Source organism: Malania oleifera, chromosome 9, assembly GCF_029873635.1.
Source record: "Malania oleifera isolate guangnan ecotype guangnan chromosome 9, ASM2987363v1, whole genome shotgun sequence".
NCBI classification, from domain to species: domain Eukaryota; kingdom Viridiplantae; phylum Streptophyta; class Magnoliopsida; order Santalales; family Ximeniaceae; genus Malania; species Malania oleifera.
In genome coordinates this window covers 23,562,307-23,577,901 of record NC_080425.1, presented here as the reverse complement: position 1 = coordinate 23,577,901, position 15,595 = coordinate 23,562,307, and the positions used below count along the sequence as shown (strand labels likewise).

At 36.1% G+C, this 15,595-nt stretch overlaps 1 protein-coding gene across 2 annotated transcripts in view; it reads left to right on the top strand.

Moving 5' to 3' along the window:
* Positions 1–15,595, top strand: part of LOC131163644 (methylmalonate-semialdehyde dehydrogenase [acylating], mitochondrial) — a 47,726-nt gene that overhangs the window by 17,804 nt on the left and 14,327 nt on the right. For both annotated transcript variants that reach the window (XM_058120279.1, XM_058120278.1), the window contains exons 10-13: positions 5,416–5,466; positions 5,577–5,728; positions 12,206–12,296; positions 12,501–12,581. In XM_058120279.1, the coding sequence (XP_057976262.1) occupies positions 5,416–5,466; positions 5,577–5,728; positions 12,206–12,296; positions 12,501–12,581 (375 nt within the window). The remainder of the gene's footprint in view (positions 1–5,415; positions 5,467–5,576; positions 5,729–12,205; positions 12,297–12,500; positions 12,582–15,595) is intronic.

Below are 15,595 nucleotides of genomic sequence, written 5' to 3'. Positions count from 1 at the left end.
AATAATTTACGATTAAAGGGCATCCCTTGGCCACAAGGCCTCACGCTTTGCGAGGGTAGGGAGAGGGTCATCATAGTGTAGATAGTCTTATCTTGTTTTTTATTTTATTTTATTTATTTATTTAATGTAGAGAGGTTGCCCCCTTGGACTCAAATCCATGATCAGCTGGTCACAAAGGACCATTATTCCAAGTAGGGGTGTACTCGGTTCTTATCGGTTCGGTTTTGACTGAAATCGATAGCCGAACCGAAAAAATCCTTTTTCAAAATCTAAAACCGAAACCGAACTGTACACCAATGGTTTAGTGTAACCGTAAACCGAATTTTTATGGTTCTGTTCGGTTTCACTCGGTTTTAAATATAAAATTTATATTTGAAAAAACAATGAAAAAGATTTGCAAGCCCAAAATAGCCCAAACCGAAATCAAGCCCTTCTGAATGTAGACAAGGCCCAAGGGTAGCCCACCCACACAACTAGAGTGAAGGGCCTTACTCAATGCAATGATAGGAAGGCTAGATGGGCTTTTATATGGGAAGGGAGGGAGCTTCTATTCTTCCTCCAACCAATGTGGACAAAGGTTCCCCTAGGCCAAGTCCCCAACCCAACTTCCACTCCACTACACTTGTCCCACATCGCCAAAATGAGAATTTTGAGAGTCATGCATCTTGTATAAATCCCTTTCCCACTCCTTCTTTATCCTTGAGCAAGGTCAACAACCCAGATTTAATTAGTTAAAAAAATTAATTAATTAAATAATTTATTAAATGGTTTCAATTATATAATTAAAGAAATAATATATTTTATAGTGCACATATATACAATATTAAAAATAATCATTTTAAAATTTTGTACACCCCTACATAGTCCCCCACTCCTTAGCTAGATATATGATATATATATCAAGTAATTATATTAATTTATATATTTATTTTTTATTTAAATCAGTTTTGTGGTTTGGTTATGTTTTGAAACTGAAACCGAAATTGAAAATTTATTTTTTGAGAACCGAAACCGAAATGGAAACTGGGAACCGAAAAACCGAACTGCTTTTGATTTCGGTCCGGTTTTTGATTTTTCTGTAATTTTTATACGCCCCTAATTCCAAGGCCTGCTCTTAATAGTTAATGATTATGAAGAGTAATTGTAAAAACATAAATCTTATAAAATAAATAAAAATATTTTAAAAGGTGAGCTTTCACACACTAAAACTTACCACCTTGCTCTCTCTCTCTCTCCCGTGGTATTCTTTTTTCTCATTGGCCATGAAATTGTTCGACAATTTCATTCGACAACCATGATGGAGAAGAATCTCTAGCAATTAGTACAAGTCGAAGGTAAATCCTTTGATTTGAGAATAGGAAAAGTCAAGGATAGGATATTTCGTGGTTTCAATTGAAAGGAACATGAAAAGAAATTGATGGGTGAGGGCCCCTATGTCGTTGATGCAATGGATTTGCAGAATGTGACTTCGGTGTGGTCTCGATTGAGTAGGTTCGTTGAAAGAAAGAGATTTGGATGCTTCAAGTGTGGTGGCGATTAGGCTGACTTGGCTTGGCATATTTCTTGAGTTAGAGGTCTAGAAATCTTCGATTTTTGTTCCTAAAGGGTTGAAAGGTGGTAGTTGGAGAAGCTCTGTAGGAGGGCTACATGATTTGGTTGGGAGAATTGTATTGATTGATTCTAAGCTTGAGAGGTTGATATGGAAGAGGCAAAAACAAAGGAAGATTTTGTGGAGCAAGGTCGTTAAGGGAAAATCTCCTTTGGAGTCGTTAGCGCATGGATGGAGGTGTGCAAATTGTGGGAACAAAGAAGGCTTCCTCGGTGAAGGTAGTCTAGTAGCCACGGTATAGTGTGATTGAGAAGAAAAGATGATGACAGCAGTTTGGTGAGATACGAAACTAGGGTTTCCCATGAGTGAACAATCAACCAAGGATGTGAAGATTGGGTCAGAGAGTAGTGGACCTTCTCTTCCTTGTACTATTGATTTAGTGGGTAATGGATCTCATCAAGTTACTGGGCCTAAGAATGATGGGCTTCAAATTAGTGGATTTTTGAGCACATGTCGCTTCATGGGCTTGTTGGGAGAGAGTACAACATGTTTTAAAGATTTCAATAGATTTGGCCAATGATTGTGGTCTTTTTACTAAAGGGGCCCAGGTTAATTTGATGGATGTGATTAAAGAGGTAGCTTTCTCTTTTATCAAAACAAGCGGAGAGTCCCAGACACGACTTGTAGGGGACTCGCATATAGATAAAGTGGTTTTCCCCCATGATAATATGGATGCCATGCAAGTGGATAAGAGGAGAAATTATGAATAGAAACTTCTTATTCAATTGTTACTAGTCTTTTTCTAGAAACATGGGATAAACAAATTGTCAAGAATTCTCATGAGAAGCGGAAGATGCAATCAGATGGAAGACTGAATGAAGAAAGCTTGGGCAATGGGTCATGCGCAGAGGTGGCAAGTGCTTCTGGGGATAGAAAGAATGAAAAAAAATGTTCAAAGGCAGTGGAAATGAAGGTGTATAAGCATCGATCAGCGAGGAAGGAATGGAAAGGTATTGAAAATTTGTTTGATAACAGTTGTAATAACTCAAGTTTGCAGGGAGGAAAATATTTAAAAAATGATGATGCCAGAAAGTTTTGTCTTCAGGAATCTCAGAATTGTTGGTAGTCTGTCTTAGACAATGGAGGTAATTATTCTCATTGCATGGGCCATTCACACCTAGGCCCTTGTGTGACCACTTTTTATAAATGATTTCAATGAGATGGCATATTGGAGCATAGGAAACTCAATGGCAATGGCAGTGAACAAGAATTTGTGGAAGACAAAGGTCAAGGACTGGTTGAGGCAGGGAGGATGGCATAGGGTGGTGGTTTGTGGTGGCGCATTGGAGAGACAATAAGGTTTGGTGCATTGTGTTTGGGCCAAACAAGGGATTCTGATTTTTATGGTGACAGTGGTTGAAGCACAAGCAATCAGATGTGGTGTAACAGGAAGCAGTAATGAAAGATGCTCTATGGCAGTGTGGCCACTTTGACTGAGGTTTGGTTTCGAGGGATTTTGAAAGATGAATGGACCTGACCACAAATAATAACTCATGGGGAGAAAAACTGAAATTTAGGAAACTAGGACCAAACATCTTACTAATCAAAATAGAACCCCTAAAACTAACTGACTAAAAATAAACCACCTTACAAAAATAATCCCAACTACTTAATTATGCCTAAATTTATAGGCACAGAACCCAACTAGATGTTGACCTTATTCTTTAGAGATGGCCTACAAAGAGGGTTGACTCCATTTCTGGATTTCTATCCTACATTGTTGGGGTATTTTTGTGTTTTAGGAAATATGTCAAGGGCATTACACAAAGAACAGAAGAAATGTTGATTTCCATAATCACTTTTTGTCAAAGTAGCATTGGAGTTCTGAAACATGATTTTGGCTATTTTTCATGATTGAAATTTTGGTTTCATAATCAATTATTTCTAATTAAATAGTCCGCAGAAGCGATTTTGGGTCTCACTAGGACATCAATCATGGTTCCCAAAACACCCCTGTTAGATATCACTTCACGTAAAAGCTTAATTTGTTAGATTGTAGGCAAACAATATATATTAAGCCTTTAATTCTCCCCTGCATGTGCAGCCTGATAGCACGTCGAGAGACAAAACAAATGATAAATTACACCTATTACAGGGAATACAATAGTTTTTAGACACCACAAAATAAATGCGGTCAACAAGACTAGACCCATACCTAACAGCTTAAGCTTTTAGGTAAAAAATGAATTTGTGTTGGAATCATTCCCGTTTGATCAAATGCAAAGTTTGGTCAGATTGAATTATTCTGTGATTTGCAACGTCCATCAATTCCATTGCCTCTGGTTGAATTTCTCTGGGGCTTATCCTTCATTATATCAACCACTTTATGGCATCCTATGTCTTGTGGTCACATAATCAGTTACTTTAATTTTTATCTCCAAAATGGAGGGAGATTCGAACCTGGAAGAAAAATAAATAAAAAACCTCATTGAGGAAAATAAAATAGATCAAAAGTGCTTCCGCTGGCTTGGCTGCCATTGTAAAATTCAGTGACTCACCACTAGCAGCAGATGTGTTTCTGTTTGTTAGATTGGTTGTTTGTTTATATGGTCTCTATTGGTTTTGATTTTGTGTAGATGCTCCTTCAAGCAGCAATTTTGAATGCCGGTGAATCTGTGTAAATGGTGGATTTTGTTGGTGTTGTTCTGTTGAATTGGGTGGTGATATCAGGAGTATAGTTGTTGGAACCAGCTAAAGATGGCAATGTTGGTGGCGAGGAAAGATTGAACCAGTGGAGGACAAGTATTTTTTTCTGAGAGGTGAACATTAGAGTAATCAAAGACCAAAATCTTTTATGGCTATGGCCTAATCAGAGTTGAATAGTGGTTGGAGACCAAAATCTTAGTTTAGAAGTGGTTGGAGATTGAATAGTGGTTAGGCAAGGGCTAGCTTTTGCTCACTTTGGATGCTGTTTTTTTCAGCTGAGTTGCAAACCTGATTGCATGTTTTTAGGATGCTGTATATTTGGGATTTATGGATTGTCCCTACTGAAATTTAACTTCTATGCAATACTAAAAATTGGTGCGTGTCTAGATGGATGCAGGCTGATGGTAATTTGAAACAGTTAAAAGGGACATTTTTGTTTGCAGTTCGACATTAATATATGTAGACCTGTTATTGCCATGTGTCACGATCCCACATCGTATGTGTACTAGAGAGATCTTGGGCTTATAAGAATGATTCAGTCTCCAACTATGTGAAGCGCCTTTTATTGGACGAACCTATGAAGGCAGTGGGCCAATGCAGAAAATACTTCATTGGAGTTGGGTCCAAAACTGTTACATTTGGTATCAGAGCTACCCTTGAAGTACTATCATGTGGGTGGATCCTACACTGAGGTGTAAACCACTCTAAAGAGGGTGTCGAAGATCGGACTGGAGAGCATGTCACGATTTCACATCGGATGTGTATTAGGGAGATCTTAGGCTTATAAGGATGGTTTGGGCTCCAACTATGTGAGACATCTTTTCTAAGACAAACCCATGAGGCCAATGGGCTAAAGCAGACAATGCCTCACTAGAGTTGGGCCCAAGACCCTTACACCATGCTTCAAGTTTATTCTCTTTCTTCTATGGTTGCTTGGTAATGTTTCAACTAGCTTCATTTTATAAAACTACATGTGTGCACATGCATACTTTTCCACACAAGTCTTGGCAACATAATTGTTGCTAAACAACTTTGATTTTCTTATCATTAAACTTCTCATTGGAATTATTATCCATTTAATTATTGGTATTTCTTTTCATATGTTGATTATACATGACATGCTCAATTGATTTATATATTTTATTTGTTTAATTTTAAAGGCTGGCATGCATATATATTCGAGGGCATCGTCCAAAGGGAAACGCGTTCAGGTTAAGTTCAGTCTGTTTCTGTTTGCAGCAAAATGCAGATTAATCTATGAGCAGTATTTTTATTTTATGCACACTAGTTGAAATAACTGCCAATGGCTTTCTGTATCCAGTCCAATATGGGAGCGAAAAATCATGCAATTGTCATGCCTGATGCAGATGTGGGTGCTACTTTGAATGCTTTAGTTGCCGCTGGTTTTGGTGCTGCCGGACAACGATGCATGGCTCTTAGCACAGTAGTTTTTGTTGGAGATTCAAAATCTTGGTACCATTTTTCTTCCTTGTTTACCATATTTTATTTGTAGTTCTATACTTTCTATCTCTATTGTTTTTGCTGAGTTCTTTTTATCCTTTGTTCGTTGATAAAAAACTTTTAGATCTTTAATATGATTTAAAGCGTGAGTAGTCTTGACCATAACTAAGTGCATCTTATTAATATGAGCTATTTGAAGAACTTCATTTACTAGATTTTATTTCCTGTCTGCGTGGAAGTCTTCACATGTTATGTGTTGTAAGTGCCGCTTATTGCATATATTTTTACATTTCCTTTTTAACCAACGTGGATAAACAGTCAAATCATGTTGCATTATAATATCATTTTTTATTTGGTGTTAGAGTTTTTACTCTTTTTGTTGCATTGGCCTTTGGCTGGCCCCCTGAAGTTGATGGATGTATAGCATGTTACCATGTATTTAATCAGCAGTTGCTTAAAAACATTTCATTAATTATTTAGTGCTTAAAATTAATGAACTTAGTATGATTTCTATGTCAAAATGTTGGATTCTATGCTTCATGAAAAGTTTTACATTTCATCTCCTTTATATGAACCAAAATTGCATCAGGACTAGCTTCTTATTAAGGGTGAATCTCTGCAGGATATTCATACGGTTAATTTGAATAATTTGAGTTCAATCTGGGAAATAGAAGAATAATGAATCAAAAAGTTGTGCAAGTCTCAACTGCAGCTTTACACTTTGCACACTTGATGGTAGTCATCCATCCTGCACAATTTCCTTTGTTATTATCCTATTCAAAGAATATTACCATTGAGAAAGCATTCTTCATGGTGACTAGAGTCTCACAAGTTCCTTTCATGTGTTTGAGATATTAAAATCCATTCCACCTAGCAGCTTAAGCTTTTTGGTGATGTCAGAGCCTCTCTGGCTAAAAGCTCTAGAGGTTGATCGTCGCTAACCTCATTTTTATTAATTAGAATTGAAAATTTTAGCACATGGTATAGTGGGCCTATGCTTTCTTACTCTTAAAGCCCATTGGCTAGCATGTGTGAGGTTGTCTAGAAGGTGTTAAAAACTATGCCTAGGAATGATCAATTTTTATCATTGACACATAAAATAACCCTATATTTATTTACTGGAGTAGCCATACCCTCATATTCACTTTGCCAAGGCCATTAGGCTATTTAGTAGTCAATTTCCTAACTTGGCATGTTTCCGAGTTACATAAGGACTAGAAGTGTGACAAATAATTTTTTCCTTCTTGTATTTTTTCAATAAATTATATGGGTTGGCCAAGAAATGGTAATGATGAGAGAGTCTTTTATGGAGAAGTGGGTCTACTTGAAAGCCATATGCTCCTCCATTCACCACTCAATTGCTACTTTCAACCATTGCTAATATTTGCATGCCAACTCCCTTCACATGAATGCATAGTTTCTTCACTTGCTTTCTGTAGTGCCTTAACATTGATGACCTTGAGTCACTCTTCCTCCTAGATTCAAAGATTTATTTTGACCTTGAGGCCCCTTTTTTGAGTCTTCACCTTTCTATTTTTGAGTCTTTTGAGTTCTGTTGACCTTGATGAGTCCTTTTCTTTGCCTAGCCCTCCAAATCCTAACCTATTTTCATCTAGGTTGGCCTTTCTTGTTGCTTGGATTAATCCCAATTTACAGGTGTGCACATGGTGACTTAAAGGAGGAGAGCCTCTAACTTCTACTTCCACCTCTTGTTCCCTCATCTAACGGTCTTATTTCACAAGATGTTGATCCTCCTATTGATGTTTGGAAAATTAAGCACATTTGTACATGACATCCAATCCTTATTTTTGTTTGTAATGATTTCTTGTCACCCTTATATTACTATTTTTTCAATACTCTTATCTTCTGTTGCTATTTTAAAATATATTTATAAAGCCCTATCCCATCTTGTGTGGAGCATCGCAATGGTTGAAGAGTTGTGTGCACTATAGGATAATGATACTTGGGAGTTGCCTTGTCCTCTTGATAAGTCTGTGATTGGTTGTTGCTAGGTTTATACCATGAAGATCAATCCAAATGGTTTGTGGCTCATTTGATGACTTGTCTTGTTGCTAAGGGATATACTTTGGTGTATGGTTTGGATTATTCAAACACATTCTCCCTAGTTGCTAGCTTATATTCTTAGCCACCCCTAGTCACTTGCCTCTACATCAGTTAGATATAAAGAATGCTTTCCTACATGGCGATCTTTAAGAAATCATTATATGGTTTAAAACAGTCACTCAGAGCATGGTTTGGTTGATTCATTCTTGTAGTATTTGAGTTTGGCTTCTGATGGTGTGTAGTAGATCACTTTATATTTTATCATCATACTCCATTCAACATAAATTTTCTTATTGTGCTTTTGGATGATATTGTGATTACTAGTGATGATCATATGTGCTAGCAGTAGGGGAGGGTTTAAGAGAGGAATTCGTTTAGATAGCTTCTTAGGTACAATCGATGGTGTTGAAGGTGATGTTGTTGGCTAAGCAGTTGGAGTCAAAGGTGGCTAGGGTTCTTCGTGTGGACCATGGGAAGACAAAAACAAAGGTGGGTAGGGTTCCTTGTGTGAAGATGGGATGACGAAGTTTGAGTGGGTAGGGCCTGCTTATTGTGTATTAACATTGATTTGGGCTAGTTGTTCGAAAATAATAAGAGTTCAGTAAACTCTTTGTTGCGCTTTTGGGTTAAGGAGGCCCAAAAGCAGTCTTTTGAGTTAAAAATGGGCTTGGGCAGTGGGGAAACTTCTACAGAAGAGCAAATGGGTCACTTATTTGGGAAGGCCCAAGAGTCTTTACAGCCCCTTGAACATAAGAGAGCCTCTTTGTCCATGATGTGGGATTATATGGGGGTTTACCATCCTTCAGAGCAGCAACAAGTTGAATAATGTCCATTTTCAAATGAAGTGCAAGGAGATTCGATTATGTGCTCTTCTTCGAATAACATATTTGATGGTCATGATGAGGGATGCTCTAATAACAGTAAGATGCAAGAGACAAAAAGAGGAGGAAGGCCTGATTGGTCTTATGCTTCTCGGCTGGACGAAATTGACATTAGGGGGAGCTTAAGAAATGTTAGGGGGGAGTCTGGTTTTATAATTTTATTTCTTGTGAGTTGTAAAATCAAGATTTCATCTATGGTTCGGCGGTAACTCAAGTAGGAGAGGGAGTCTATTCTAATAATAGAGGAGTAGTAAGGTGTATGCCCGTCGGAAGAAAATGTAGGCATGTTTTGAAGGGAGGAAACTCAATGAAAATAAGCAAAAATTATGTTGTGAAAAAACACATAAAATTATAAAGAGGGATTCCAAAGGTGTATTAAGTATAGTGGAAGAGCCAATCGTTGAGAGGGCAAAGTTGAGTAAGGAAAGCAATAGATGGGGAGATGTTTCGAATGAGGACAACATGGGGAGTAGTGATTTTGAATGTGAGAAAAGGTATACTTTTGGACCATATTTGGGAACAGTGTGGATATTCCTCCAATTCTGCTATTGATCGTCTCGGGGATCTATCTTATGTGCTGCCACCTCCCCTAGAAGGTTTAGAAGGTATTAGTATGTTTGAAGATGAGGTCCCCAAAAATGATGAAAAGGTTAAATATGGAAATTTTCCTACTCCTATTCAAAAAAAATTCCTAGGAAGGACATTGATACTCATAGGTTGTTGGATGACTTGGGTCTCGTGTATCAAGGAAGTAATGAAGTTAGACTTGATGGTGGCAAATCCCAGGTGAAGAAGTGTTAGAAAGAATTAGCTAATTTGAAGTGTTTGGCGAACTATGATGAGAAGGGCTCAAAGAGGCGATTTCTTGGCTGATCATAGTAGTTTTTGTTTTTTTTTGTTATTCTTTTATTTCTTTTTTATTTTTTCATTTTGAGTTTTCTTTTGATTTTATTTTTAATTTCTTTTTTGAGGATTTAGTGTCCTTGATTTGATTGTACATTTTCTACCTTAATACATTTTATTTTATTATAAAAAAAGGTGTCCATGTCCTAGAGCATTTCCTACAAACTAAGTTTCAGACCAAAGATTTGGGGACCATTTTAAGTGCTTTTAGTATCTAAATCTCATATGAGAGCTGTCTTGTCATAGCTGAAGTATGTTCTTAATCTTTTAGATGAGACTGGGCTCTTGGGAACCAAATCTGTTGATACATCCATGGATCCTAATAATAAGTTAGTGCAAATATGGGTGATTTGTTGCCCGACTTAGTAAGGTACTAGAGCCTTGTTGGAAAATTGACTTATCTCATAGTCACTTGATCGGATATATGTTTCACAAGCGTTGTGAGTTAGTTTCTTGGTTCATTGAAAACAAGTCATTAGGGTGCAATATTCACATCTTAAGATCTCTCAAAGGTGTACTTGGAGATATGACTTTGAGCATTCAGTCGGTACGGATAATTCCGTTAACTGAATTAACCAAAAAATTTTAATTAAATAACTTGTCTCAACAAACTGAACCAAATTGTGGATGGTACCAAATGGTTAACCAATCAAATTAAAATTCAGTTGAATAAGTTAACTGATTTTAACTGAACTAAACTAGACTTAGAATTCCTTTTGCAATTATTTAATTAGCTAATTTCCCAAACATTCATTGCCAAGGCATGTCGGCAGTGATTGGCAACAACTGTGATGGCAAGGAGGGTGTCCCCAGCAAGAACTGTGACGTCCATGCTGAAAATCTGTTGGTTGCTGGACTTTCCTTGCCGGAGATTGTCATTGTCTGTGTAGGAGCAATGCGTGGATTCATGCTGCCACTTCTGGTGAATGTATGCAATCCATTCACTGGATTCCTGTGTAGTACTGAAGGAGGGGAGCTGGGGATTGGGTAATAGCATAATACATGTATGTATACATACATGTATATTGGAAGTTAACTTTTAAATATTTTATGCATGCATATTTATTCGGTTAATTTGGTTAACCAAATACATTAAGGCCTATACTGAACTGAAAGTCAAACAATTGAAAATTCACAAAATTCATACCATACTGACCAAATTAAAAAAAAAAAAAAAAAACCCGAATTGGTTTAACTAAATTCAGTTGGTTTGGCCAGTTATTTGGTTTTTACTGAATAGTGCTCAACTCAATGTTACCTAGAAAATGAAATGTTTTGGTTTGTGGAATGAGAACAGGATTGTGGTACGACACATGCTCTAAAATGCGGAACGCTAGGGGTATACTTAATTTGATATATTGGTGAAAAAGTGTAATGGTACTTGTATATGTTGAAGAGGATGTTGAGCTGTTTCTAAATCTAGAAGAGATTTTTTTTTTTTTTTTTGCTGTGGGATAGATTAGAAGTAATAAAAATAGAATTAAAATGTGATGATTCCCCACTTAGGTACCTAACAAAAAGTGTGTTAGCGTGTTAGCGTACCAATATGTGGTTCACTAGGGTGTTAGCATTTTCTAGTAACTGTGGCTCAGCCCTACCTAGAGAGGTCTCTTATATTAGGATCAGGGTCACACTTGTATTCAGGGATATACAGATGTAGATTGGGCTGGATACCTTACGATAGAAGATCCACAACCGGATATTGTATCTTTATTGGGGTAATTTAGTTTTTGGAAGAGCAAGAAGCAAACTGTGGTAGCTCGGTGTTACATGTAAACTTGTTTAATTGAAGAACATAGATGAACTGGGTTTTACACATTCTTAGTCTATGGAGTTGATGTGTGATAATTTATTTTGCTATTTGTATTGCCTCCAACCCAGCCTTCCATGAGTGGACAAAACACATTGAAGTTGATTGCCACTTTGTATAGGAGAAACTTGTGCAGAAGCTCATTACAGCCACTCATGTGAAGTCTGATTTGTAGCTTGCTGATTTACTTACTAAGGCCTCGGGGGGATGCTCGTGTTAAGTTCATTTGTAACAAGTTAGGACATGTGATATCTTTGCTCCAGCTTGGGGGGGGGGGGGGGAGTGTTAATGGTTAGTTTGGTCATTTAGCATTGTTAGCATGTGCTAATGTTCTGTTGGTAAGCGTGAGTCAGTAAGGGTACTTGACATATATTATAAATAGAGGGAGAGACCTATTGTTGTGATTAGGCTTTCCATTTTACGCAATTATTCAACGGTGAAAAAGTTCCTGATTCTTCAACAGTGAAAAAGTTTACAGAAGAATGATTGAACAATGTCATTCTGTTAGGGAATCCAATTTGAAGTTATTGATGCTGTTACTTCACCACTGTATTCTCTCTAAGATTCTTTATCATACACTGAGGATGTCAATGTAGATTCACAATCACAACAGATTATGCTCAATAGTTTTTTCTAGACTTTGAGGAACAGCTGTTTTCTCCAAGCTCATGCCATATCAGGATGCGAGACTGGAGTGTGGCATTTTATTTTTTGGATGCCTTTTTATAAGTGGACGTATAATTTACAAGCTACTTAATAAGTCATGTTAGTGCATTGAAATTGGATTTTATGATGAATATGAAGTACACCTGGTCTGGTAATCTTTCTCAGGGAAAATAAATTAGTGGAGCGTGCTAAATCACTCAAAGTAAATGCTGGAACAGAACCAGATGCTGACCTTGGCCCAGTTATTAGCAAACAGGTGCATACAATTACCTAAATTCTAATATTTTTTTTAATAGAAAATATGATAAAATATACTTAAAGAAAAAGCATTTCATGCGATTTGACATATCCACAGAAACCAGTGAAGAATTCATTTTACTTCTATGAGAGTATTCATGTAGCTGTGTCTCAAGACCTTCATATGATCTTGTGTGAATTAAGATTCTTCCTTCATTCACAGGCAAAGGAAAGGATATTAAGGTTGATTCAAACTGGTATTGAAAGTGGTGCTGGACTTTTGCTTGATGGGAGAACCATAACGGTACCTGTTCATAATTTCCTGTTTTACTGCAAACTAGTAATGGATTTGTCTCATTATTTTGTACTTTGTTTATGCCATTTCCTCATCTATCTTAGATGGCCTAGTCTCTGTAGATCCACTTGATTCAACATGTTTTTGACTGGTCAGGGTTGCTGTATTTTTTTTAAAGAAATTTATTTATAGAAAAAGGAATTCATTACAGAAAAGGAAAGAATTGGAAATGGTGGAGAACAAGACATCCTCCCAATGCACAGCTAAAAGCAGTTACAGAAGGATGGCCATCCAATTGCTTTGGCTATTAGACCATGAAGTCCCCAAAAAAATCCAAAAAAGTGTGTCCAAATGATGAGAGGAAAACAACTCTATCCCATAACTAGTGGGACAGTGCTGTTTTGGAATGGAAAATCCTTGCATTCATAAGACATAAAGTCCAAAAAACAGCATACACTGAACAACTCCATCCAGCCATCCTGTTTTTATTCCTTCCCAAAACTGCACCAGTATAAAGTCATAAATGGTTTGTGGTGTTTGCCACACACTACCTAAAACCAAGAAAAGATCAGTCTAAAGCTGTCTAGCTGACGATGTAGAAAGAGATGCACATTGATCTAATTGGATTCTAGACATCACTTAAAAAAATTTAGATACATCACTCTCCATACCAAGTTATGAGTATCACAATACCCTTTAAAAGTCTAGCATTCATAAACAGCCAAATAAACAATAGCAAGGACGCTAAATCACGACAAAGCTTTCCTCTCCTCCCCCCTCCCAGAACCCCTGAAAAGAATAACATAGAAATCCTCCAAGATGGGGGACAGACCCAATTCTCACCAAGAATACCAAACAAATTATTCCAAAGAATCCTTTTGAAAGGGCATTGTGAGAACAATTGAGAGCAAGTCTCTCAATTCATAAAGCAGAGGACAGAAACACCAAGAGACTGAGCATAAGAATGGAGTAGGAATTGTTATAGACAAAAACTTAAAAGATAGCATTGTTGATATAAATAAAGTAGGGGATATAATTATAAAAATCAAGATGGTATTAGGACGAGATAATAAATATCATTAGTTCTTATGCTCCTCAAGTCGACTTAGCAGAAAATCTTAAGAGACAATTTTGGGAAGATATGGATAGTATTATACAAGGCATATCAGGGACTGAGAAAATATTTATATGAGGAGATCTGAATGCATATGTTGGAAGGGATAATAAAAATTATGAGAGGATACATAGAGGATATGGATATGGAGACAAAAATGAGCTTGGGGAGATGATCTTAGACTTCACTATGTCATATGATTTTAGTATAATGAATACTTGCTTTAAGAAGTAAGAAGAACACTTAATAACCTTTAAAAGTGAACAAATAGAAGTCAAATAGGAGGGTAGATCGTTTATCATGCAAGGATTGTAAAGTTATTCTAGGTGAAAGCCTAACCACACAACTTAAAGTCTTAGTGTTAGATATATGTATTAAAAAATGGAAGAAAAATGGTAAAATAAACCAGTATAAGAGAACTAGGTGGTGGAACCTAAAAGGAGAAAATATAATAAAATTTGAAGATAAAATGATCAAAGATGGGGATTGGACTATAGAGGATGTGATAGATACAAATACTCTTTAGAGTAGATTTTCTAGCTCTATTAAAATAATAGCAAAATAGATTTTAGGTGAATCAAGGGAAAGATTCTCAAATAGAAAATAAAGTTGGTGGTGGGATAAAATGTACAAAAATCTATAAAGACAGAAGAATTTGGTATAAAACGTGGCAAAAATGTAGAAACATGGATAACTTTGAAAAGTATAAGGAGACAAGAAAAGATGCAAAAAAGGCCATTAGTGAAGCTAAATACAGATCATTTAATAGTTTGTATGATAGATTAGATACAAAAGAAGGCGAAAAAGATATATTTAAACTTGCTAAAACTAGTGAAAGGAAGAATAAGAACTTAGGAAATGTAAAATGTATAAAAAGTGAGGATGATATTGTCTTGGTTAAGGACGAAGAAATTAAAAAAAGATGACGAAGTTACTTTAGTAAGTTGTTTAATGAAAACCAAATAGAAGACTTAAATTTAGAATTGTCAAATGAGGAAAAGACTAAAAATATGATATTTATACGCAAAATTAGAGTTAATGAAGTTAAGTTTGCACTGAAAAAATGAAAAATGGGAAAGTTATGGGACCAGATAACATCTCAATTGAAATTTGGAAATGCTTAGGTGATAACGGAATTCTGTGGTTAACTAATTTATTTAATACAATTATAAAAACTAAGAAAATGCTAGATGAATAGAGGAAAAACACTTTAATACCTATATACAAAAATAAAGAAGATATTCAAAATTGTAATAACTATTGTGGAATTAAACTTATGAGTCATATGATGAAACTATGGGAGAGGGTAGTTGAACAAAGATTAAGGTTAGAACGAAGGTCTCAGAAAATGAATTTGGTTTTATGTTTGGGAGATCTACCACAGAAGCTATATATCTTTTAAGAAGATTAATGGAAAAGTTTAGGGAAAAGAAGAGGAACTTGCATATGATATTTATTGACCTTGAGAAAGCATATGATAGGATACCCTAGGGAAGTTCTAAGGTGGGTTTTAGAAAAAAAGGGTGCATGTAGTGGGTATATTGATGTCATTAAGGATATGTACGATGGAGTAATGACTAGTGTAAGAACTATAGATGGAGAAACTAGAGAATTTCCAATCACCATAGGTGTATATAAAGGATCTGCTTTGAGTCTTTATCTTTTTGATTTAGTGATGGACCAATTGACTAAGAGTATTCAAAAGGAGATTTCATGATGTATGTTGTTTGCAGATGATATTGTATTAATTGATAAAACTAGGGATGGACTAAAGGCTGAGTTAGAATTATGAAGAGAAGTTTTGAAATCTAGAGGCTTTAGGATTAGTAATAATAAGACAGAATATATGAAATGTAATTTTAGAAATTATAGGAGGAATATGAGAGACAAAGTTAAACTTGATGATGAA